Source organism: Dinoponera quadriceps, unplaced genomic scaffold (assembly GCF_001313825.1).
Source record: "Dinoponera quadriceps isolate SergipeBrazil2010 unplaced genomic scaffold, ASM131382v1 scaffold4026, whole genome shotgun sequence".
Taxonomy (NCBI): Eukaryota; Metazoa; Arthropoda; class Insecta; order Hymenoptera; family Formicidae; genus Dinoponera; species Dinoponera quadriceps.
The window spans coordinates 190,778-217,007 of record NW_014558538.1 but is presented as its reverse complement, the minus strand read 5'-3'; the positions used below and the strand labels follow the sequence as shown (position 1 = coordinate 217,007).

The window sequence follows — 26,230 nt, the reverse complement described above, 5'->3', positions numbered from 1 at the left end:
ATATATATATATATATATATATATATATAGCAAAATATAGGAAATAACGAGAAAATGTACATTATAAGTTGCGAGGCGGTGACAAAATGTGTAGTGTATAGTGAGAAAAGTGAAATATGTGCAGTTTTAATTTATCATGAGGAGTACGCTGATGATAAATGAGTAATTATTAATAAATTACTGTATTTTATAATGCCAACTTTATGGAAACTCCCGCGCGCACCTTCGTACTTTCACCTTCTGATCTCGTCTCCTTCCTATATACATCGTGAGATGATAAAATACATCTCATCCGAACGTGATTTTCGATCACGTGTCGATTTGTGACACTTGACTCTGAACGGATTCGCACGATGAGGTGCGCATTTTTGCCCTAACGAGTGCTGCACTCTAACGAAGAACATGTGAATTCCAACGATATCAAGTCTTGAACTCAGCTGGTAAAACGTCTGGGGTTTAAATATCTCGTCTCGAAATATCTAAATCGAATATGTAGATATTTGTACATTACGTATTGATTGAAAAATCTTGTATTACTTTAATATTGATTATAAAAGTTAATAATTTTGTATTAATTTATAATATTGTATTTATTATTTATATATAATATATATTAATTCTTTATTGTTTAAATTTGATATATTTGATATATTTGTTTAAATTTGATTTGATTGTATAACAACTTCTTTTATTTAACTTTTCTTCTTTATTTAACTTATATACACAAATACATGAAAAAGTTATCGGATAAAAATAGCATCAAACATAGCCGATGCGCGATGCCTGTTACGTCTGAATACGTTGTGCTGAATTTAAAAATAGACCTGTATTAATAATCATTCCTTGAAATTTTTCTCACGTGAGACATTCGGATTTGAATTCGGGTCTCAATTTTTCAGTTGAATCACATGATATATACGTCATCATTATACTTGCAATCGCGATTCTACTAAAAAAATATGTACCTAATTCTAAGCACGAGTTTGAGTATCTCGCTTGAGACGAGTTTCAAGTAACGACTATTAATACGATTCAATTGGTATCCCCTGCAGGAAAATATCACTGGCTGTGATAAATTGGCCAGTGATAAATTATTGTTGTTTAACGGTTTTATTACTTGCGCGAGCAATGAAACTACTATTTATCAATGGCCAATTTATTACAGTCAATAATACTTTCCTGTAAGGGATTGGAAAACTTTGAGGAGCGTACATATCACGTAATGTCCTAAATACCCCTGATTACTCGACACATCGAGGCGGAAAATGCTCGTGGACGGCATAATTTTAGCCTGTTTTATTCGCGACATTCTGCGGGATCCCTCTTCGTTCACAGTCCCTGCGCAAGAAACGGATCTCCGTCGCTCCGAATGAATTCGAGACATTTTTCGCATACCCCACCGCCGGAAATCTCCGATGAAACGCATCCGCCTAGGGTGAGGCGAGCATATCTGAGCCAAAGAATTTTTCCGCAATAAGGTGCAATGCGGAGACTAGGTCCCTAGAGAAAAAGAGAAATAGAGAGAGGAAAGAGAACGACCACTCGTTCGAAACTGAGCGCTCGTGCGCCTCGAAGAGAATATATTCATTTCGACTTTATTAGATTCTGAAGATCCCCCGGCCTCGTGCCCGCGAGAATTCCAAATATCTTCGGCCGTCGCCTTGACACGAAAGTCCCGATGCCACGTGCACGAAGTGAATCGCAAATATGTATAATATATTTATACATACAAGAAAAAAATATTTTACCAATGTAACATGGCGCGTGTCGCATATTCGACGAGAGGACGGAGCTCCGAAATCGAATATTAATATGTGTCGACTGCTATCGCGCGATACTTTTGCACGAAGGCAGCCACTATCGTATGACGACACGCACCTACACACACACACGTGAGCGGCGAGCACGCCTGCGCGAGAAAACCGCGCCGACGAAGCCGCTCTCTCTCGAAGCCGGTGTGCGCTTCCGATTTTCGCGTCTCAGTCGCCGATGAGTAAGCAACGCGTGAACCACCGGCGCCCTTGCCCTTGCCCGCGCTCCTCGGAGGTGTCGTCCGTCGCGAATTCGCACGCGAGCGGGATGAGAGCGCGGAAATTCGCCACTTTAAGTCCCGGCGCTTCCTAGAGACTTCAACGTCGTGGCCGCGCGATCATGCATCGAGCGCGGTAAGCGGACACGTGTTCGTACCTGCGGCGGAAGAATTCGCGAAGATCGGCGAGTCGGATGAGGGGAAACCGGCAATCACCTTCGTACGATCGTCCTCTGCTTTCGTGCGTGCGCCTTTTATTTTACGCGTTGACGATCCCGAGCCTGAATTAGAACCGGAGAACGTGAGACGTGGTGGACGTCGCGAGGGGGAACAACAGCCGTCTCGAACGATCTTTAATTTAGAATTAATCAAAAACCGGGAAGAGAGAAAGGGAGACGAGGCCCGTAAAAGAGAAATTGGCGATTAGTGCGAAATAATTAAATTATATAGGAGTACAATAATATTTAACGTTTGACAAGTGTGTGATAACGCATGTGCGTTTCATAATCGAGAAGATTAAGATAGGAGACGCTAAATGGACGAAACCGAATCAGCTTCTGCCCTCGGAGGAATGACCCGTCGCGAATGACAGGTAGAGCTCGAAGCGGGCTGCGGGTCGCGACGGACGATAATGAGAGAAGAACAATCGTGAGGGACTTTGCTCACGCGTGTGTGCGTGCGCGCGCGGGAGAGTCTAATTTCGTGTTGCCGTCGTCGTGAGCCCATCGAGGACGCGAGCAGTTCCAGCGGCCTGATAATTGCGAGAAGTCGAGTCGCGCGCGCGGACCTCTCGCGAGAAGCTTTCGCGCGAGTTCGTCGAGATTTTCGCGGCGGTCCTTCGGGGCGAAATTTGAGCGTCGCGCAACGGCGGAAGAAATTACCGGCTCTCGGCCGGCTCTTCAACAGGTGGCCGAAATCGATCTCGCACGTGTGCCGGAGCGTACGTGATCGCTTTTCAGCACGCTTTTCAGCACGCTGTCCGCCACGTTCCTCTTCGCTTTTTAATATCGACTTGTCGACGGAGCAGCTTCCGGTAGGCAGCGTGCACACGTGTCGCCCGGCCGGCCTAAAAGGAGCGGACATGTCCGTGAAAAAGGGAGGCCGCTGCTTTACGAGTCCGGCGGGACCGTCGAAACATCCGCGGGATACACGGCTCTCTTCTTCCGTGATGGATTTTGTGCGTGCGAGGGAGGTTTTACGCGCGTAGCGGCGCAAATCTGCAACGACGGATCGTCTCGTTCGCGCACGATCATCTGTCGTTGGAAACAGCTTCGGCTTGAATCAAATGACACAAATAGGATTTCGTTGAATTACCAACGTTACTTCAAGTTTAGATCGGATGATAGATGACGTATTACTAAGCGGATCATCATTTCATATTCGAAGTATCACGCTTTCTTTCTCTCTCTCTCTCTCTCTTTTTCCCTCTCCGATTCACGTGGACTCGATCGTTCGATAATATTCACGTCGCTAACGCGAGCGCTCTTTTTTTAACGAACGCAGCGATCTCGTCCCGTAAACATTCGATAATTGTTTCCCGATAATCACGGTTGCTGTGATCGTTGAATACCAGCCGCGTGAAGGCCGCCACGTCGATCCGTCGACGTCGAACTGCAGCGGCCAGCACGACGCGCCTCTATTAATTTGCATCGCGCGGCTGATGAGTGGAAGACCGTTTCCACCCTGTAATTTACAATCCTCTCTCGACTGTGAATAAATTTACACGCGGGAGAACGGAAGTCGGCCAGGTTATTAAAAAGCGAGCGCCCGCCAGCAATACCGCCCCCCTCCCCCTCTCGTGTCGCTTTTCACCGCCGCTATTATTCAATGAGAAAAACGAAAGAAACGAGGAGCAGGAGAAACGAGGGACCGAATGAAAACTCCATTGTCGGAAAACGCGTCCCCATTTCTGCTGAAGTTCTCCTTCGGAAAGAAAGAGAGAGAGAGAGAAAGAAAGAAAGACGACCTTGAGGAAGGAGCGGCGGATTCCGTCGTGCTTTTTAAATAGCCCCTCCGTCCTTTTCTCGTCCCGCGAAGTGTGCGCGCCGCCTCTATTAATGACCGCTAAACTTTCCGAATGTTTGTTCCGTGGCTCAACGACAGCGGCACCGCCTGCGAAGTTTGCCGACAATTTCGCCCACGCCGAATACCGGGAGCGCCGGTCTCAATCGGCCCGCTCCTAATTGCTCTCCCGTGTCGGCCCGCCGTCTCTCCCCCTCGCTGAAACGAAAATTCTCGCGGCGGTATGTTAATAGTCTAATTACCGTCGGGATAATTCAGCGCGATTTTCGACGACGATCGCAGTGTCCGAGGTTTTACGGTGGAGATCGGCGACCTCGGGAGTGAGATCGGACGCACGCGATGACTCCTCGATGAAGTAACCCCCGGCCTCGTGCAAGATTACCCCTATTAGTCACTTTACTCACTGCCAGCTCGCGTATTAATGAACGAGAAGGATATTACTGTCACCGCCAGCGAGAAAGAGAGAGAGAGAGAGAGACCCCTCGTCGGAGTTTCCGATCGTCGCTATTTGCTTTTCCAACGTGAAACTTCGATCTTATATACCGTGAGTGCGCAAAGAGGACACGCCGGGTTCCTCGGGGATACCGTTTAATTGAACGCAAATAAAAGAACGGGATTCTGCGTTCACCCGAGACCCCGATCGCCGTCCACCACTCGGGGACGCAATTCGAGAATAGTCGAGTGAACTTCGTGCGAAAACTCGCACACGATGACAAGCGCATGATCGGGCCGCGACGGGATTGACTCTCTTCGTTCGAGCGAGGCCGAGGAAGCATCCACGACGACTAGCACGGTGCCGAAAATATTTCGAGGACGGGAACGCGAGCTAAAAGCGCCGCGTCCAGCGGAACCGGCCGGCGCGACGATACCGCGGGAACTCGCGCTAATCTGCTTATCTCAGGCTATAACTCGCTTATCTATCAGAACCCCGTCGTCGCTTAAGCTCTCGGCCGCCGGGGATCGTACAGTGTCTGCATAAGCGAGCGTAAAGGGCGAGCTCTCCGGCGCGAGACGCGCGACGTTCGGTGACTTCGCTCAACTCGCAAACTCGGAACTTCCGGGTATGAGCCCGCCGACTGCCATTATCGTATCGGCCGCTGCTCTTCGCCGCTCCCTCGCCCCGAACTCGCCGTGCCCGTCCACGAGGATACCATCCACGTCAGCGCTTTGACGCATGATCGACTCCCGACGACGAGGACGAAGTCGTGGGAACGAGGCGGTTGAGCAGGACGGTGGTGTGAAACGCGCGTGAGGCCGTTGAGAGAGAGAGAGAGAGAGGGAAAGGCCGACGACGCACCTGTCAAGATGCACCATGGCTAACTACACGACGCAGACGTCGGTGCTCGCCGACGAGCCGGAGAACTCGTCGTCGCGCAGCTCCAACTACCTGGAGGATGTGACGTCGAACCTCGTGGTGCAGATAGTGTTTTGCCTGTTCTACGCCAATATCTTCGTGCTGGGGATCTTCGGTAACGTGCTGGTGTGCTTCGTGGTGGCGCGTAATCGCCAAATGCACACCGTCACCAATTTCTTCATCACGAATCTCGCGCTGAGCGACGTGCTGCTGTGCGTGCTGGCCGTGCCTTTCACACCGCTTTACACCTTCCTAGGCCGCTGGGTGTTCGGCAACACCCTCTGCCACCTGGTGCCCTACGCCCAAGGCGTCAGCGTGTACATCAGCACGCTCACGCTAACCAGCATAGCGGTCGACCGCTTCTTAGTCATCATCTACCCGTTCCACCCGCGCATGAAGATCGAGATGTGCGCGGCGATCATCCTGGGTATCTGGGTGGCCGCGTTGCTGGTCACCCTGCCGTACGGTATGTACATGCAGCTCGAAGAGCCGCACACCTATTGCGAGGAGCACTGGCCGAGCGAGCCGTTCCGCAAGGTCTTCAGCTCGGTCACCTCGATACTGCAGTTCGTCGTGCCGTTCTTCGTAATCGCCTTCTGCTACGTGTGCGTGTCGATCAAGCTGAACGACCGGGCGCGCACCAAGCCCGGCAGCAAGAGCAGCAAGCGCGAGGAGGCGGACCGCGAGCGGAAACGCCGCACCAACCGGATGCTGATCGCGATGGTCGCGATATTCGGCATCTCGTGGCTGCCGCTCAACATCATCAACGTCGTCGAGGACTTCTACTCGCCCGCCAACGACTGGTCTTATTACCGGCTCTGCTTCTTCATGACGCACTGCCTCGCCATGAGCAGCACCTGCTACAATCCGTTCCTCTACGCGTGGCTCAACGACAACTTCCGCAAGGAATTCAAGCAGGTATGTATGACGATGCGTCTGCTGTTGCCCGCGTGCGTGCCTGCGTGTGTCTGCGCGATCGTGCCGGCGAGAGAGATCATATTTAGCCCATCTGGCTTTCGTCCACGTTATATTGTTATTTTGAACGTGAGAGCAGAGGCACAACTGCCGTGGAACTTGCCCAAGTTGCTCGGATAGACTGTCGGTTCTACTGCTTCCTTTTCATTATCAAAGTATACACGAGAATAAGCAGATTATTCTTGTTATGTTCGGAGAGGATCCGTACGCGAGATATAGCGCGGCTCGCGTCTCAAATCCGGTTTCGCAAGATCGTATAAAGAAAAAGAGAGAGAGAGAGAGGGGAGAGGGGGAGAAGAAAGAGAAAGATATGTTAAAAATACTTCTTCATAGTGGAGTCGCGAAAATAAATATAATGTTTTCAAAGCACTTTACCATCTTCTTTTTCGGGTCTGTTTGAGTAAAAGTTTGCGCGAAAAGCGTTGGCCGTTTTTCTATAAAGAATAAGGGAAAGGGTGGTAAGATGACGATCTGAAGATTTGTCGAATTTTCCTCCCTCTCGTAGTAGCGTAAAAATAATAATCAAGTTTTTTCTGAGTAATTAAAGCCTTACCTATCATCTACGGAGATTGCAAAATTTATAAATAAATTAGAATCTTGTTTAATTAAAATTGTTTGAAAACGTGTCAATTTTATCGTCTTGTTCTCACATGTCGGTAAGATGACAAAGGTTAAACTTTTTTTATGCATACAAAACATAACTTTCACGAATTTTTTGTATTATTTTATTATTGTAATATTTTGCTATTATATAATTTTTGTTATTATATTATTATTTTGTTATTATGTCTGTACAACACATAAAATACAAGAGTTAAATAAAATACAAATAAAGATATTATTTATGAATAAAAAATATCTCATTTGTGACAATATAACTGAAAGAAAATAACATCTAAGCAAGAACAAAAATAAAATTATTTATAATTATATAACTTTAAATAAAATATACGAATATCATCTTACTCGCACATGATATTTACATATGATATATCTTATCCCATAATCACTACATTTATTTATTCAATTGAAGAAGATACTGTAATATGAGAAATTAAAAAAACAATAATACGTTATCATATACATTTTTAGATATACTATACAGTATTATAAAGAGAAAGAATGAAAATATTTACTATAATTGTCTAATTCTGTATAAAGAAATACCACAAAATATTATATATATATTCAAAAAATATATCTCATATATTACCTATTATTGTTAGAGAATTGATGTCAAACTACAACAGATTATTTATGATTATCAAGAGTCCCTAATAAGTTGGACTCGTTATTTGTTAGCTTAGGAAACTCGCTTGGGAATATCGATATATACGAATATAATTCATCGGGCTCTGCACTTTGCAATGCAGTCGATACGAGTCGCGCGACGGTGCGCTTTAAGTAATTGGGACAAGACTATTTGAATAGAAATTACCGGAATTATCGAAGCAGCGAGAATTTAACGTGTTTAGCGACATTCCTGTCACTGTGTGCGCTGCATGTGTGTGTGCGTGTGTACACGTTGAAGGAAGAGCTAAGTTCTAAGGTTCTATCGTGTACCTGAATTAACACACGCGTCCATTTCTTCCCTCTTCCGCCTTTCTTGCGAATTGCGCTTATATTAACGTCAGCTAAAAGCGCGACAAGGCGGCGGAGCGCGAACGCGCAAACATCTCACGCCGTAACTTGCTGTAAGAGCGACTTCGTTGATCCGAGACGCGGGTGGTGTAGACGGGGCAAGAATTTACGGATGAAGAGTTGGCAGACGAGACTCTTTACTCCGAGACTCCCGAGAAGATTCGAATTGTTCTTGTCACCGCGAAGATTCACGAGATGAAAGATCTACGCGGAACTGGCGGTGTTTTCCGGAAGGCTTTCTGCCTTCCTTTACAATGTGTGATTATGGTATGATTATCGTTACCGGTGCCGTTCGATATATCCGGTATTCCGGTGACACCGACGAGTCTGTTTTCAAGGAAAGGCTGCGTTTATGCACAGGGAATGTCGCGAAATGTACGAAAGGGTTGGTTCCCGCACGTCGTGCCTCCTCCGCGAAGTTTGATTAATCTTCGCTCAAGCGGCGTGCGAATTATTTTTTAATCACCCCGCCTACGATTCGCCGACGCCCTTTCATCAATCTTCAACCTCGAGTTCCGTGAATAATAAAACGCGCTCGACGGCGTACGTCTGTCCCATAATGATTCTAGGGGCGCTTCTCCCGTAAACTGCAATTACAGGATCGATTATTAATTTCGCCGTGACGTAAAATTCATTTAAAGGCGCCGCCACTGAGAGGCGTAAACGAGACCGTACAAAGTCAAACATCGCTCGATTGGATGCATATTGGCCGGACGAGACGAGAGGGATTACGTCTTTCCATAGATATGATAAATGCACTGATAAATGCACTGATTTCGGGAACATTTCGGGATTTCAACGAAAAAGGGTTTCCTATCGTTGTAAATAATTGCGAAAATGTGGCGTGCGCGTTTATTTAATTTCAGACTTGGAAAGTAACGCGTTTCACTTGTACCGCCGTTTCAAAAGTTACCTTTTTTTCACTACCGACTCGGTAACGACGTTATATTTTTCTTTCTCAATAAAGATAACGGCTATGCAATAACTTTTGTGTAACTAACGAATATAATCATTACTTTCATCGTAATTTTGTAACGCGTAGATTACGCCCATATGGGCGGCGGCGAATCGTAAAAGAAAGGTCATCAGAACTCGTTGAAAAAAAAAAAGAAAAGTAACAGAATATGTAACAACTCGTTACTTTTTGAATAACGATAATGACGATAAGCTACTTACTCCAGTGTGGGTAATGGGTATAACGGCGAGTTACTTGTATAAAAAGAGCTTTCCCAACCTGAATTTAATGTATAAAGTTTCCGTTCGAATGTAAAAACTCTTCGCTGATCTCTCTCTCTCTCTCTCTGCTAATTTCTTGGTACGATTATATCAACATGATAAAACTCTTGAAATTCCGCGTTACTGATCGCTGACCCGCTGATATTTGCGTAGATTCTGCCGTGCTTCTCGAGAGATCCCGACGGCAGCACCCCGAGGAACAGAGAGGGCTGCAGGAGCGAGCGGATGTGTAACGGTAATAATACCATGCAAGAGACCCTGCTGCCCAGCAACACGACGAAAGCCCAAAATCCCGAGGGATGCGAGATGATCATACTGGAGGCAACGGCGAACGTTCCGAAAGAACAGGATCAACCCTCGGGCTCCTCCAAGGATTTCGACGACGCGGCGCTGTGAGAGAAAGAGAGGAAGGTACGTGTCCGAGACGCAGGTACGTCTTCTTATGCAGCACGGAGATTATTTACGTTAATGCGAGACGTGTCAGAACGTCAGAATGCTAACCAATGCGCGATGGAGCACACGAGAGGGATAACTCAATAACGCGATTTGGCGGGATCTACACGGGCGGCAACAAATCGTAAATAAGGGATCTCGAAAACTCGGCGAAGAAGATAAAGGGGAATGTAAGGACTCTCGTTACTTCGTGAGCAACGGCCACGGTAACGAATTATTCTCTGAAAGGGATAACGCTAGAAGCAACGAGCTATTTTCTTTCATGTCCCGCGAGTAACGTGTCACCCGTTAACCGAAAGTAACTTTTCTAACCTAGCGTTTGAATCCTTTTTATTCGCGCGTAATACGTCATATGCGCCGTGTGTACCTAAAATGATTGTAGCTCATAGAGCACACCTTATCCGATGGACATCATGTGGACGTCCGTAGGACGTAAGGAAGTCCTCTGAACGTGTTTACGACGTCTCTTGGATGTCTGTGCTGTGTATGGGAAGGACAAGTTGCCAGAATCATAGGTATTTCAGATATTTTTCATATGTTTATATCACACGCACATAAAACGTAATACAATTCGTTCAAGCTTCGGTTATGTTTCTCATCGCTCATTTATTTTATATATTTATCACCGGATTTATATTACATTACTATGAAAAAAAACATGATGAGGTATACAATTTAAGTGACTTATTATTAAATCTAACAGAGAGAAAAGTGTTCTTTCGTTTATCCTGATATTTCCTCCGCGGCGTAGCTCACGCATGAAACTTCCCTCAGGATCTTCCGCCCGCACTCGTTCCATTCTGCGCGCGGTACCGCATAAAATTCCTTCATGAATTACCCCGCCAAATGGAGTCGTCGGGGCGCCCGCCCTTTGAACCACTCTTGGGACATCTCGCTTACGTAAGAAATTCGATTTTTCCGTATCTCTTTCACTCTCTCTCTCTCTCTCTCTCTCTCTTGTTCTCCGGCCGAGGTATACGTTGATTCCGCAAATGTTCACCTCCGCAATTTTTCCATTTCTCCTCGTAAGTGGCTCTTTGTGAGAATCTCAGTGTAACGACAAACGCCAACGTAATGCACGTACTCGCGCGAATGCGCGCAGAGGCATGTTCAAACGTAATAAAGAAAGGAATCCGCTTGCGCTTTGCGAAATCTGCGAGAGAAGAGTGCGAAAAGTCGTTTGAATGCGCGCGCGGTTTCCATCTTCCCGCGGTGCCGGGATAGCGGAGCGGAACAGAAAGAGATTTGGAATGCCGCTCGTGTTTCTTTCGCGGCGGGCGAACATTTTTCCACGAGAGCGCAATTGTCGAGAATTCTGTCCGTCAGCTAGCCAGCCAGCCAAATGCCAGTGTCGTCGTCGTCGAGGTTGTCGTCGTCGATATCGTCGTCACATCGTCATTTTAGTCCTTTTGCGCGCGCTCTTCGCGTTGATGCTCTGAAAAAGCACGCTCGCCAAACGGATAGATCGATTTACGTAACGACTCCACGACGCTGGAAGTTACGCTCTCATTCCCGGTCTTGCCGGGAGACACCATGTCGGATGAAGCGGTCGCGGGATGTCGAGATGAAATTGCTATCTCGATATCGTCATTCGTTTGCGCGAGACCGACGAGAATGGGAGAAAGAGAGAGAGAGAGAGAGAGAGAGAAACTTCCGCCGCCACGAGATTGATCGTTTATTTTTTGTGAATGCATATTTCATTACGTCGTCGTCGTCGTCCTCGCCGTCGTGGTGTAGTGGAGATTATCCGAAATGTCTCTCCTTCGACGAGACATCCCGAAAAGTTGCCTCTCCCGAGATTCTTGTTTTTTTGCGCTCGCCATCCGCATTATATATTAATACAGAGAGCTCCGATCGTAACGCAGCACGAATGTCCCCCTCGAAAATACGACCGCACGTAGATCGTCGGCTTGTCACGACGAGGGTGGCGCGCAAGCAAGACAGCGGGCGGGAATAAAAAGTTTTTCGGGAGAATTTTACCGTCGTGACGTGGCGTTCCAACATTGGCGTGGACGTTGTTCTACGATCTGGTCGAGTGACATTTCGTCGGACGAGAAAGAAGAGAAATGGAGACGGGGCGAGAGAGGGTGAGAGGGAAAGAGACTGATAAGTTGAACGGCGAAAACGGAAACGATGCGACACGGGCCGAAAGTTGGAAACTTCGCGAGTGCAAAGGTGGGGATCGACTTATCGTCGTCGTCGCTCGTCTCTCCCTCCCGGAGGACTTTCATATATTGAATCTCGAAGCACTCCCGACAGTTCTCACCGCGTTCAGCTGGGCTCGCTCTTGTTTAAAAGCCGAGTGCAAGTTAAACTTCACCGAACGGATGAAGCGCCCTGGCGATATTGAATCGTCTTTTTATATGGAGTCCCGATGCGAAATTGCCTATGCAGTATCCCATCGCACGTCGTCGCCGTCGTTGTACGATATCGTTGTTGCGCGAATACATCGAGCTCACGCTCGATTTCGCTCGATTTCGTCGCGAATCGTCCGAGCAGAAAACACGCAAGATAACGCGAGCCGCCGGTGCTCGCGTCGATGAGAAAAAGTTTGCAACGTATCTTTTTTTTTTTCTGGTAAATTTCGCAACGCATCCCGTGTTCCAATATGGGAGAATTTTATTTAATAATTTTCACAGAAGATAAATTTTCCCGCTTTAACAGCGCGGATATATTCTAAAGTTCATCGAGGTGAGAGGCATTGCGAACTTTCTGTCATTGACCGCACGTGAGAAGAATCGCGATTCGTGTGTATAATTCATCCATCACGGCGCGGATAAATGGTGCAGTGCGACGAGATACAATTCGCGAACACGAGCTGCGTCGTCGCTAAGGCGGACAGAACGGTGACATTTAGGAATGTATCTAGAAGATAAATTGTGAATGTATTTGCATATATCAGAAGTTGAGTGGTAAGAAGTTGTAATACAAATATATGGAACAGCAATATTTCTGGTGGTTGAACATTCGACCAAAATCGACACTGACGTCTTTCACGCAAAACTGTGTTTCATATCCATTAGATATATTCACAATTTCGAGAAACAATTTTTAGATATTCCAATACGCGAGATTATATTTACAGACGTTGAAAGCAACGCACAAATGTGAAAATTGAAAAGGATTCAGGAATATTATTAAATTTCTGCCATTTTCGTAATCTCTAATTTCGTTGCGTTAATATGTGAACACTTTTTATCAATATAATCCTGAACAGAACAGTTTTCACATATGGTTAAAATAACATTTTCTTTCGATTTCCTGGAAATTCCGCGTCCATCCTGCATCCGTTCGCAATCGTTATTTTCTCACTTTAATCTGTCACGTACCATCCGCATTGTTATGTAATAAAGAAATTGCGAGGTTTTGTCCACAAACACTTAAGCATTTAGGCATTACGATGTGCGTCATCTCGTTTCGCACGCCTCGGAAATATTCAATTATCCGCGGTCCGCGATACGTGATACGGACAATTGATTATCGTCGGATTGAACGCTACTTCGTATGCCGGACACTCGAAGAATGTAGGTTTCGCGGGGCGTGCCGGTTCGCCGTCGATTGTCGTCGACTTCCAGCGATTTCAACGGTATTCGATCCGCCCTAATAAACTGCCATTATCGAACGTGGAACGCGGCCGTCGAGCAGACTGAGAGGATGCAGTAACTTCCCAATGAAGCCTGACGGTTTTATCAGTGGAGTTTTTGCTAAGGGGGGATTCCCACTAATGTCTTTTGAATACATCAGCGATTGTCGAAGGGAGAAATTTTCTATTGGCGTAAAATTGCGTTAAACAATAAACGTTTGGCGAGAGAGAATGAAAGAAAGAGAGAAAAAGAGAGAGAGAGAGAAAGAGAGAGAGAGAAAGAAAGAGAGAGAGAGAGAAAGAGAAAGCGCCGTATTCGCTATTTAATTCACAAGCAACACGACCGACTAAAATCCGCGAAGTGAGCTTCCGTTTGTATCGAAATTATTTAATAACAAGATGTAAGTACTGTTGAAAGCTAAATTGCCTTTGAGAGATAAAGCAATCCTGAAGTTTCATCCTTTGAATAAACTGATGTTGTAATTAACGATTCCTGATCGCACTGTGTGCAGTCAGAATAACAAAACTTTTTATCGCGAGTTTCCCGGGAATTCTTTCGAATTTCGTTAGCTCGTAGTTGTTTTCTTTCTTTTTAGTTCTTCTAATCCGTCAAACCACTCAACGTCCATTAAAATTCGACATCTCGGAACAAAACTACGTTTTTTTCTTTCTCTCTCTCTCCTCTTTACCTATAAAACTTATCCGCCTGTAATGGCATTACACTGTGTATAAATGTGTATTAATTTTTATTACAAATGTCGTGTGTGAACGAACGTTCGCGTTGCCGCGGCGTCCCGCAAATCAGCCGATGAAATTTATTTATGTCATCGCGTTAACGAACCGGCGAATTTTCTCCCGAAGAGCTACGCATGACCGAGAGTTTAATTATCAGCGGTAGAAAATACAGCGAGAGAGAGAGGGAGAGAGAGAAAGCGATCCTCGCAGTCCAAAAAATGCATGCCGAAACCAGATTTTACTCTCGGCAAAGAACCGACAATGAAATCAATTTCCTGAATTGATCGGATGAGGGTGTGATTGCGCGGTCGATCGGCCCTCTCTGTCTCTCTCCATCTCGCTCGCTCTCGCTGTCGCGTTAGAGTTCGCTCATCCGAGCTGTCAACAGGCCAAATCAACGTAATAACAAATGTTGCATTAGGGCGGGCATTCGACCGAGGCTAGAAATCATCGTAATCTCGCTAATTAGAACATTTAACCGAAATTACTGAATCATCACATGCGCGCGACCCGTGGATTATAACGCCTGTGCGCGGTGCAACGGCGGTGGGGGGAATCGATGATAAGCCTTGTGTTTGTAATTCGGAATTTGACAATCGCGACCGTGAAAGACACGGATCCTTATTAGCGCGCGACGACGCTGACAGCGACACGCGTCCGATGTCATTAAACGATCGTACATCGCCGGAATTGCGAATTAGCGGATTGTGAAATTCCGACGTCCCTCGATTTTCAACATTCTCCGATCTCTCCCCCTCTCTCTCTCTCTCTCTTTCTCTTTCTCTACATCGTCATTATTATTATTTCGCATCGGACTTTTGAAGCGGCAATTGTACGGTCGATGTGACATGAGATACCTGTTCGCGCGAGTATTTTGGAAAATGAGCTTTTGAAACAGCCGTCCCGTTATTTCAATGTAGGCAGCAAGCTGATGCACGCGCACGTACACTGTATTGTATATTTTAACGCTAAATTTTATCATCGGCATTTTCGTTGCACGTATCGCGGGAATCGGGATGCGTTTTGCATTCTTAATGGCAATCGAGCTCGTTATCCTATTAAAGTTGCTCCCTCCCTTTCTCTCTTTCGGCGAGAGCTGTACATCATTGCTCGTGCACGAGGATCAAGGCCGTGGATATATCACCGCGATAATATTCTCCGGCATTATTCATCGCTGGAGCAGTTATTACGCCGATCGGCGTCGAGCCGAATTAAATTGCGAGCGTTTATCGATACCTTCGAAAAGGACGACTCGGCGTTTCCGCGAACCGGTTTAATTTTTAATCTCACGATCGTGCACCGTGTTTCGTTTATGCATTATTCGGTCGCGCCGGATAAACACGAATGATCAATAACGATTAATTACAAAGCGTTCTCGCTTCTGTCGAGGATTAATAAACATCGCGTTATAGCGCACGCCGAGCGCGACCGGCGAGCGCGGTCGGCGGCGCAACAGTTATTTTGATATTTAATTCTGAAACAGGATGAGTTACTCGTCACAGTCCGCCCCGCCTAAGTCGCGCACGACGCCGAAATCGCGAGCAACGGCATTGTATTCGCACGCTGATTCCGTTCCCGTTGTTCGAGCGTGTTTCGCGCGGCGGTAAAAACTTTTTCGGTGCGTGCCGCGACGACGCGGCCAATGCTTTATTTTACTTCCCTGTCGCTTCCACTTTCCGCCGTTCTTCCTCTTTCGAATGCATTCTCGTTGTCTAATCGAGCGAACGGGCCGGACAAACGAACGAACGTAGCGGCTGCCCGCACTTCGGTTCGCCGCGAAATAGCATTTTTTATTCCTTTTCACTCGCTCGACCCTCTTTTACGACCCACCCTCGGGAATACGCCGGTTGGAAAATAGCGCGATATCGTAAACACACACAACCATGTGCAGATAGAAATCAACGTCGGATGAGATGCAAAGACCTGGATTTCGTTAACGCAACGAATGTTACCGCATACGGTGAACAATGCTCGGTGTAGGGGAGGCAGCATCCGCGAACATTTCGTGTTGGTTCTCAAACGATCGCGAATTCAAGCGAAGCCCGTTCGCCCGCGGAGATCTTTGATGATGACGCAGGTTGTTAGTCTTTCGCGACCATTGGAAATGATGGATCGTAGTTTCTTAATTTTTTCGTGATTGATATACCTTAATCACACGGTTTGCCATTAGCCAGCAATCGGGAGATTGTCCCCGGGTGGGAGAAAATACTGCGGGATTTGGCGCGATGTTGCGCGAGCGGCATTCGAAACGCTCGGATCTGCGATTCGTCGAAATTTATGATAATTGGTCCGTAGAGTGTCGGATTTTCATTAACAATATTGACAATATTGAGAGACCCCTTCATATATTTATTATTTACTGAAAAAAAGGACTTTCCTATAATTCTATTTAACTATCTAAGTGATAAAAATTAATTTTGAGTGAAATTAAAACAAATATATACACAATATTACAAACACGGGGATATTATTTATTTCTTATTTTTCTTATTAATTTATAGGTCAGTTGAGCTAATTAGAGGCGCGCACATAATATATAAGAGTACATAAAATGGTACATAGAATAGAAGGTTTATTAGAGAGAGAGAGAGAAATTAAGTTCATTTTATAAAAATAAAGCTTATTTCTGTGAAATAAATCACATCCCACACAAATGTATTTTTAAAGATACTTTATTTCAACGTAGTATTTCCATCAGTATCCATACAGCACGGGTCTCCAAGAGACCTCCTAAAGACATCTAGAGGACGTTCAACATCCTAAGGACGTTCCCAGGATAAAGCCTGCTGTGTGTTATTGCAGCTTAAATTTGAAAGGATTCCTAAGAAAATATTTTGACGGACCAATTACCTGAAATAAATCCATCGTTCCGCGAACTATTTTCACTTGATTACGAACGAGTAACGCGAATTCGCTTATTAGAGGCGACGACGAAAATATCGAGAATTTCGCCATAATGTTCCCTTTCGCATTAAGGGATGACATTCCTTTCCTCGGTGAGAGCTCTATGAAAGGAAAATATTACAAAAATATACGTGCGTGTCCCTTCGCGATGTCGCCATTACGGTCCTTCTCGCCGCTTCGGGATCATCGGCACGTCTCCGGGCAAGGATTAAGCTTAGCCGCGCTTTGTCGGATTCTCGGACAACGACCGGCCTTGAATCGTACGTGGCCTGACGCGACAAGTAGTCGTGTCGACAGTGGTCGGACATCTTTCTCTCGCTCTTTCTCTATCGCTCTTTCTTCGTGCATGATTTCGTTGCGTCATACTTCGGAAGTGCACTGTAACCACGAATTCACCGCTTAGCCCGAGTGCCACCGTTAATTTCCTTATAGCTGGCCAGTTCGTGGAGATATAAAGTTGTTCTGCCTGACCGAGCTTTCGTCGGCGAAATTGGGTCGCCGTGACTTCCGAAAGAGAGAAGGGAGATAGAGAGAAAGCAAGAGAGAAAGAGAGAGAAAGAGAGAGGGGACCACTTCGACCGAAGGATTTGTCAACGGACCTTTAAGTTAAATTGAGTTCCGCGAGAGTTTCACGGCCGACCACGTCGGTCAAACCCCTTGAGAAAGGCTTCGCCGAGGATAAAGTTGTCACTTTGGGACGAAATAAAATAAGGGGCCGACTTCGACGATGTCTGACTCCGGTCTGACCTAATCCACTAGGATCACGTCGGATTGTATTAATTGTGTTACCACTGTGAGCCAGATGGTATCACGAACACAAACGGGGGACATGATCACATGAAATATGATTAATAAAGGGATCATTTACGGGTCCCTTGTTAGGTTATCTTGTTTATCGCTTCATTATTACATTACTTGATCAGACGTGAGTTGTTTCTGATTCTACATTATGCGATAAAACGAAGCGTCTGCTTGAGGCAGCTTCAATATTTAAATGTGACTTCGTAAAAAAATGCAAATGTTTATTTATATTTCGCCTTAACGTGGTTTATTTTCCTGCTTGTAATAATCAGACCTATGTTGGGATCTCCAGAGTGAGAAATATTCAATAAATTCGAGGAGAGTTGCGGCTCGAAAAAAATTAACATAAGAGGGGGAAATATCAATTTTTACTGTTGATAATATTCTCCCCGGGCGTGACATCCGAAATACGTTCCGTTGATTATATTAATGGAAGTTTAATTAAATTACTCCTGCCGGCACGTCGCTTTTTGTCACTGTAAGATCTCTCCCCGCAAAGGCATTATATAATTTTTATTCTTGACACGCTTCTCCCCCTCTCCCATGAGGGGGCTTTTTCTCACGAAAATCAATATCCGTTATATTGATTTTACCTCAGTTATTACATTATATTATTACGATCGATTATTACTCTCTACAGATATTATTCTACATTATCTCTCAGATATTATATCACATTATCGGTCGTTATTATTATTATTATATCAGTTATTTTATCGATACCGCGAAATAATCCATTCAGCTCGCGGGATTATCTCTTGCGTATAATTCTCGGTGGCAATTAACGAATCTTATATCGTTGCGATAATCTGCTAACGAGCACTCCGACGGCCATTGCGGTGTAAGATTCATTGTTAACCGTTGCTCGTGCTAAACCAAAATCACTGCGAGCTAACCAAAATCACGATTCCGACGTTGGCGCCGGCACTTAGTGCGAACGTTGTCATCTATACGTCGATCTTTCGAAAGGATCGATGACGCTTGTGGCTGGTTCCGACGTGCTCAAATCGAAATACCAGAGCTGCATTGAAAGCGTAAGGGTTGTGTTCGCACGGTATCGATCGGATCTCTTATCTCGAGTGAGGCTAATCTTACCGGTCGCATTACCATGGAGAGTAGTGCGCGCATCCGTGTGTGTGTGTGTGTGTGTGTGTGTGTGTGTGAGCGTGTGCGTGTATGTCTACGTGCGTGATAACATTAACAAGTAAAACATCGTAAATAAGATCTGCATTGCAGCCCGCGGAAAGAACGAAACGCACGCGGATGAGAATAATCTCGGCTGAGATTGGCGTAATCTGGATTTGTTTCGACAATTGAAATGATCGTTCGCGACAATCGAATCATGAAGTCGCGATGTACCCAATTACGCGGCTATCACAGCGCGATTATTTTACAATAACGACGGATAATGCCTGTGTAATGAGCTGAAATCTCATTAGTTAAAAAATATTGCGATATCGCGGCTTAATAATTCACTGCCACAATTATTCTGATTATCTCCGGTGTTCCAACTGAAGTAATGAGGTGTCCCGCGAAGCTGATGAAGTCACTTTGATTAATGGCTTCTCCTAACGAGCCTTATACAATAAATTTCGCGACGTGCAGAAATAGAAATACTTCTGCGCACGATGGAAACATTCAATTACCGCTCATTACAACGGCAAAAAGGCGTCGGGGAGTTCCGGCTCATTACGGATAATATTTCGCTCGCTCGCGCACTTCACTACCCTTTCCCTTCCCCAACCTCCCTCTCACACACACACTCTCTCTCTCTCTCTCTCTCGAGTTTTATCGCTCGCGACGTCCCTCGAGAATACTTCCACTCGACGCGATCGCAATGACGTGGAAAAACGAGCTCGTGCGAACCGACGTTGCATTCGCGAACAATTTTCCACTTCACCGCCGTGTGAGCGAAGTTTCCTCGGAAAACTCGAAATGGACGTGCAAACGAATAAAGTCGCATCGGCGGATGATCAGGGGAAGGGGAGGGGGGAGAAGATTTCCCTAGCACTCCTCTCTCCCTAACACTCCTCTCTCCCATATTCTGATAATTGTCCCATAATTATAATTGCAATTGATCCTCACTCTTTCTCTCTCTTTCTCTCTCTCTTTCCCCTTTCTCTCTCTCTCTCTCTCCTTCTCTCTACTAGGCACTAGAGTGCAATTAACTTGCTAACATTACCTAGATGTAGGACTGAGCTTTTTAAGCGCTCGTTTAGATGTTGCGCAGTTGCGATGGAACTATGGAATGATATTCCACCAAAGGTTAGAAATGTTCGCACCACACAGGAATTCAAGGACGTCTTTCACCCAATTACTCGAACGAAATTTAATGTCGTGACTAACTTGATATGCTTTCGATATGCTTATCGCTGTCTTAAGAAAGACTGATACTTCCACTGAAACACCCATAGTTTACATAGTTTACATTTATAATTTTTTGGTTGTACACCGATTTTGCTATCTCTGTCTTTAGTACGTGGTGTCCTTTGATTGTACAATTGATCTGCACATATGCTATCTATTTAGGCAAAATTATGTATGATTCACGATATGTAGAACACAATTATATTATGCATCAAATCTATCACTTAATTGTATATTTTACGCTTGAGAGGATATATCCCGGAACGCGTAACAAGTAACACTTTCTCTCTCTCTCTCTCTCTCTCTCTATTTCTCTCCGCAATATGTATGTTTGGTAATTTTATATAATAATATATAGAATAATAATAATTCTATATTATTCTAATCGCTAACCGAAAACAAATTATCGGACGCATATAACACGCATGTAACACGCATCTACGCACCTGTGTACACACATACACAACGCACGCGCGCTTATAGATTGTTTCCATCTCTGGCCGGTATATTTCGCGCTTCGTCGCTGAACACGATGCGCGTCGGAACGGATTCGTTGATCAATGGGCTAGCGTGCGCACCGGAAATGCGACTGCACCGATGATTCAACCGCAAGTATCGGAGAACGTCGAAATCGCTGCGTGCGGCTACACGCAATCGGCGATATATTTGGTTTGTACCGTGGAACAAAAACCCAGATTTGGTCCATGGGACCCGGAGAGCCGTGGTCGAAACGCCGGCGAGGCGAACGTGATATCCTTTTCATCGGAGAACCACACGCGGATGACGGGGAACGCGAAGCGTGAATTTATTTTCGGGGGAAAGGTCTCGCGAATCGCTGTATCACTATTAATTACTGCGTCGATTGTAACAGATTTAATGTATTGTCGCTGTTTTTTTTTTATCGCAAAGAAATCGTAAAGTCAGCAATAAAATTGTTTTCAGGTATACAGTTAGAAAAAAAATCAAACGAGTTAAGGTCGAACACGAGATATCAGTTGTGAATATTTCATTAATTTCTCTTAATCAAAGTTAAGCATTGAACAGTAATCTTTAAGAAAAAAAATCTGAAAGAGCACTATTCAATGTTTGACGTTCGATTAAACTGTAAAAATTAATTAAACACTCTCGACGGATATCTCTTTCCTTGGGTTTTTATTAGCTCTCGTTTTCTATTAGCTCTGATTTTTTCATTGCAAAATTATCTTCTATAATCCGGCATCTGCGTACGCCGAGAGAAAAATGTCCGGCTATAGGCGCGCAGCAAAATAATCAGAAATATCATTTTTGCAGTAAGTACCGCTATAGTGTTAATGGTAACAACATTTACATGGATACTGCTACTGTCACTGTCTCGCTGGAACGACAAAAAATATGTTTGTCACCGGGGAAATGACCATAATTTCTGCGAGATTAACTGTTCTTTTCCCAGCGCACATTCTTTCGTTATTTAGCCCGCACACGGTGCACGCGGCGCGACAGTGGCGCGGCCCAATTATTCTTAATTACGCACGAGCCTGCGTTTCATCATCGTCGTCGTCGCCGTTACGGAGCGACGATAACTTCGAACGAGATGTTTCGCCAGATCACAACGATAACTGATACGTCGATCATATGGCCGTTTGTGAATTTGAACGTCAGTGCGACGCGAGTTTCCTCCGAGTGCGCATCGACGCGCACGCATGCGAAGCGCATCGCGTCAACAATCGTGCGCAGGATGCACGCCTGTGAACTGCAGTGGCCGCAAAATTTGCCGAACAAAAGTTTCGCCCAAAAATTCTGTCGCTTAGATCCGACGCAAACGACGGCTTTCCAATCGCGCGCGTCCGACGCGAGATATGATATCAAACTGCCGTCGAACTTTTCGCTCATCGTTATCGCGAATCGTATATACATGTGACGAATTTCACGCGCCGATTCTATTTAAATTCGATCGATAGCGGCGAGAACGGAGTAAAACACGCCAATACGGGGGAAACGTGGCGGTTCGAGCGCGTTTTACGCCACGCAAGCAGTGTGCGGCGTGCTTTAAACAGAAAAATGAAAAAAAATGAGAGAAGAGATATAAAAATCCGGCGGACCGGAGCGTGAGTGGCCGGCTTAGAACGAATATGGTCGGTGCACGCGAAAGTAAAAGAGCATTTTAAGGCTTGGCTCGTGCTTTCATCGCACACTTCAAGAGGCAGCCACTCGCATTACTCATTCGGTTTTTTTTCTTTTGCTGGCCGATTCGCATGGTCAGCTGGAATTCTGATTTATCACGAGAGCATTGTGACACGTCGGGAAATCGTAATGGTCGGCACTTTCGATTTGACGTATTGCCGACAATTTTTGACGCGCTGATGCGCGTATTTGATCGAGCTTTATGAGAAAATGTGGGAGAGAAATAAAGAAGGAAAATAAGAAATAGATAGATAGATAAATAGAGAGAGAGAGAGAGAGAGAGAGAACATCTTTTATTGCGCGCTCTGGAATTAAATTCCTTTAGGTGTACTAAAGAAAAATAGAATTTCTTATACAGTTGCCATAAACACAAATTAATACGATATCGTCAAAATCTAAGTGAAAAGAATTGTTATTTTACATAGAGCAAGCCCCCAGGAGTAAAAGTATGTAAGCATCGTAAAAAAGAGACAGGAAAAGAGGGAGAGACAGTGTTATTTATTTGCGTCCTGGGACAAGTCCCTTCAAGCGCTAATACAATAATAAGTACAAAGATTATACGTAACAATTTTTAATGCATGCAAAATCTATTAAGAACACTAAAATAAAGAAAGAGAATAAAGAATATGTACAAAAGAAAACAAAAAAAAGCAAAAGAAACAGCGCATAGAAAATTTTACAAATAATAATAAGCGGTAGCTGCTAACAAAAAACAAAAGTAACTAAAATACAATAAAGCAATCAAGAAAAGAAAAGAAAATAGCTTAACAAGATGAATAAATGAAAAGATACATACGAAGATATTATAACTTAAATATAATTAATTGGATAATTAAGTAGTAGCCTGAAAATCTAGTAAAACTTCTTAAAACTAGGAATGGAGAAAGAGAGAGAGAGAGAGAAAGACAGCCAGCATGTGACTTCGTTCGACTACAGCCGTGCGAAACGCGGATCCGCGTTCCCGTATTCCGCACCGTTTTTCATCGGTCGTATCCGCATCATCTCCTGCAGCCAATCGTAGCGCAATCCGATGCGATCAAGTTTGATTAACCGAGAGGAACGCGCGATAATACACGATGTGCCAATTAATTGATTCTTCGAATATTCTGCCGCTTTACGATTATAATATCACTTGCGGCGATGCGCGTCAGCACGTTCGCGCGCACCGAGATGAAGTCTGTTATGGTCGAATTGTAATGTAAGCCGATTCCCATTGCCACGTGTACATTAGTACGTGCGAATATGCAGCCGGCCGGTTCCCTCACTGTTGCGACAACAGGAGACACGACGGGATTATTCGATTGTTGTATCCGCGACGGATAATGCCAAATCAGGGAGCAACTTCGGTCGGTACGTGGCGACGGACAATGATCGCAAATTAAAGGCAACTGACTGACCGCATCGCGTGATCGCAGTAAAGAAATAAGAAATAAGATAATAAAAAAGAATAGCTCGCAATTAGTCGCCGGCTCCATTTCGACAACCGTCGCATGCCCATCCCGCGATCGCGCGATGAAAAGGGCAGAGGGAGGAGTCGGGAGGGGTGGCACTCCGGGAATCGAACAGTCGCACGGATCACGCGATGAAAGAGCGACGTGAATGTATTTTTATTATTTACCGTGACTACAAGCCGGCGCGAATTAAAAACTCGCGATGCGCGCGAGATTAATAGCATACGGGTTAAAAATTCCTATCGCGACTCAGGCGAAATATTTATCGGGGCCGGTTTTCTCGGATGCCGTCCACCGGGTATAACGCGATATCGACAGTACGTTCTCTCGTAGATTACGATCCGGCGCTGCTGGAAGCAGCTGGCTCGTGTAGCGTTAACATCGATCGGACCATTATACATTATTCAAGAGAGAGCGCGCTCGCTCGCGCGCACGTGAGGCGTCGAGCGAATTTGTACGCCGTAAGGAGGCCGGAAACTGCATCGCAGGGCTGCGCTGCCTCTCGTAAATATCAATCGATTCCCACCTGTCGTAGCCGGGAGCAGCGGGAAGCAACGAAGAGGAGCACGGCAACTTTCCCGGAGGACGGTCTCGGACGGAGAGAGAGAGAGAGAGAGCTTGTACCCGATTTTATCCTCGTCGCCGTTAAACTCGTATAACTCGACCCGGCTTGTCTTTATGAATTTTACGAGGGCCGTTAAAATTCCCTATTAATATCTTCCGTGTATCGTGATCAGATTTTCATCGAACAGCCAGATGCGGAGTGAATACTCGCTACCTCGCTGGAAGGCGGTGCGGTTCGTCGACGGCGAATTAGTTTCTCGAGTTCGGCCGGAGGACTCGACTGTGATACGAAACGAAAAATATGCTAGAAACAATAAAATTGCGCAAATATATTAACATAATATTATGTCAATATTATATCAATATTAACATAAATAAATAAGAGAAACGAGAAAGACTGCGCGCGCGCGCGCCAACATTCATACAAATTAAAATTCCTGCCAAGCTTGTGGGAAATAAATGACAGTAGTTTTATACTCAGTTTAATATTACACGTTAGAAAGAAAATAGTTTGTTGAAAACGAGTCCCTGGGATATTTTTATGATCGACGAAATTCAAGCGCGCGCACTCAGTAATACCAACAAATTTTCTCCCGACGATCTCAACGTTCTGTATACGCAAACAATGATACGATTGTACCAACAATTTTATTGTTTTTTGTATATTTTTCTTTTTATGGAAGTTAAACTTGAAAAAAATTTTTTTATTTTTGCTCGAAGATCGCTCCAAATTTCAACCGCATGTATTACGGAGATTCTTCACAATCATTTAAGAAGTTAGGCATAGTTTTCTTTTGTCTTTAAGGATATTCTTTGGCAAGCTTAACCTTTAAAAAAAAATGAGTAAGAGTCGCAATCAGTAAAAAATGGCACATATAGAAAATAAACTTTTTTCTTTTAATTAATTTTAGGCATCCATAAGACTTGGATCTTTTTATTATCATCTTTACGTAGAAAGATATATATATTACTACATTGGTAGCAAAATCTAAAAAATCCTAATTTTATAGGTTGGAACCTCCTACCATAATTATGGCCAATTATGAACTCTGTCGTATTGCCTTTGTGTCTGTTGTCGCTGCATAGCAGTTTCATGCCTCTGATGTCTCTAATGAGGTTTCAACAAATTTCAGATCAATTTCAGGTAGGCCAACGAGCCACGACAAAATTACCAACGTAGAGCGTAGTTTCGCAAATAGAAGCAACGGGAGAATAAACCCTAATCAGGAGGCGGTTCGCGTTCGGCGATATATATAATCTCCCATCGGGCGTGTACATTCACAAACCCGCAGCAGCATCCTTCCGGTTCTCCTTGGCGGTCCATCGATCGTACCGTATAATCCGCTCAGGACGCCGACCAGATAATCGCGACTCGTACGCGATGTCGTCATAAATCTTGCGACTAACGTTCAACATTTTCATGTCAGGCCGCGGCTGGCATGCCGGAATCTAACTCGTGGCCGGCCGAGTCGTAAATAAATCGTTACAGTTGTTTATCGGAAGTTGCACCTCAGCACGGCGATCCACGGCGGGGGAGCATAAATTGTGTGCCCCGGGAACGACACCTCCGCGCACGGCCGATCGCGCACGTTGCGATCATACAAATGCGAAAAGTACAGAGAGAGAGAGAGAGAGAGAGAGCGAAAGAAGTCGCGAATAAAAGATGACAATGATCTATGTGCCCCGATATGCAACGTAACACTAAATCACCTTACGTTGCCGGAGGCTCTCTTTCTCTCTCTCTCTCGCGAAGACGCGAGGAAGCTCACGGGATGTACAGGCGCGAATCGAACGACAAGGCACGACAAATCCGATTAAGACGCACGTGTGTTTTTCTTAAATTAAGTGTCGATAACGAGTTTCTCATGCTTGATGGGGAGGGGGGGGGGGGGGCAAACTCTCACGGAGTTATGTCAGCGATATAACCAGAGAGAAGGGAAGATATCAGTTCCATA

At 45.1% G+C, this 26,230-nt stretch overlaps 2 protein-coding genes across 9 annotated transcripts in view; one reads left to right on the top strand and one right to left on the bottom strand.

Annotated features, from left to right (window-relative positions):
* The window catches only part of LOC106749925 (craniofacial development protein 1), an 89,152-nt gene that overhangs the window by 17,855 nt on the left and 45,067 nt on the right, over nucleotides 1-26,230 (bottom strand). The window lies entirely within an intron of this gene.
* LOC106749923 (prolactin-releasing peptide receptor-like) overlaps nucleotides 1,974-26,230 on the top strand; it is a 48,529-nt gene continuing 24,272 nt past the window's right edge. Inside the window, exons 1-3 of one of the 8 annotated variants that reach the window (XM_014629889.1) lie at nucleotides 1,974-2,165; nucleotides 4,976-6,323; nucleotides 9,411-9,668. In XM_014629889.1, coding sequence (XP_014485375.1) covers nucleotides 5,364-6,323; nucleotides 9,411-9,653 — 1,203 coding nt within the window. In that variant the 5' untranslated portion in view covers nucleotides 1,974-2,165; nucleotides 4,976-5,363 and the 3' untranslated portion in view covers nucleotides 9,654-9,668. Of the gene's footprint in view, nucleotides 2,622-3,071; nucleotides 6,324-9,410; nucleotides 9,688-26,230 lie in introns of those variants that run through there. The other 7 variants (XM_014629887.1, XM_014629884.1, XM_014629882.1 and 4 more) reach the window with 7 other exon arrangements.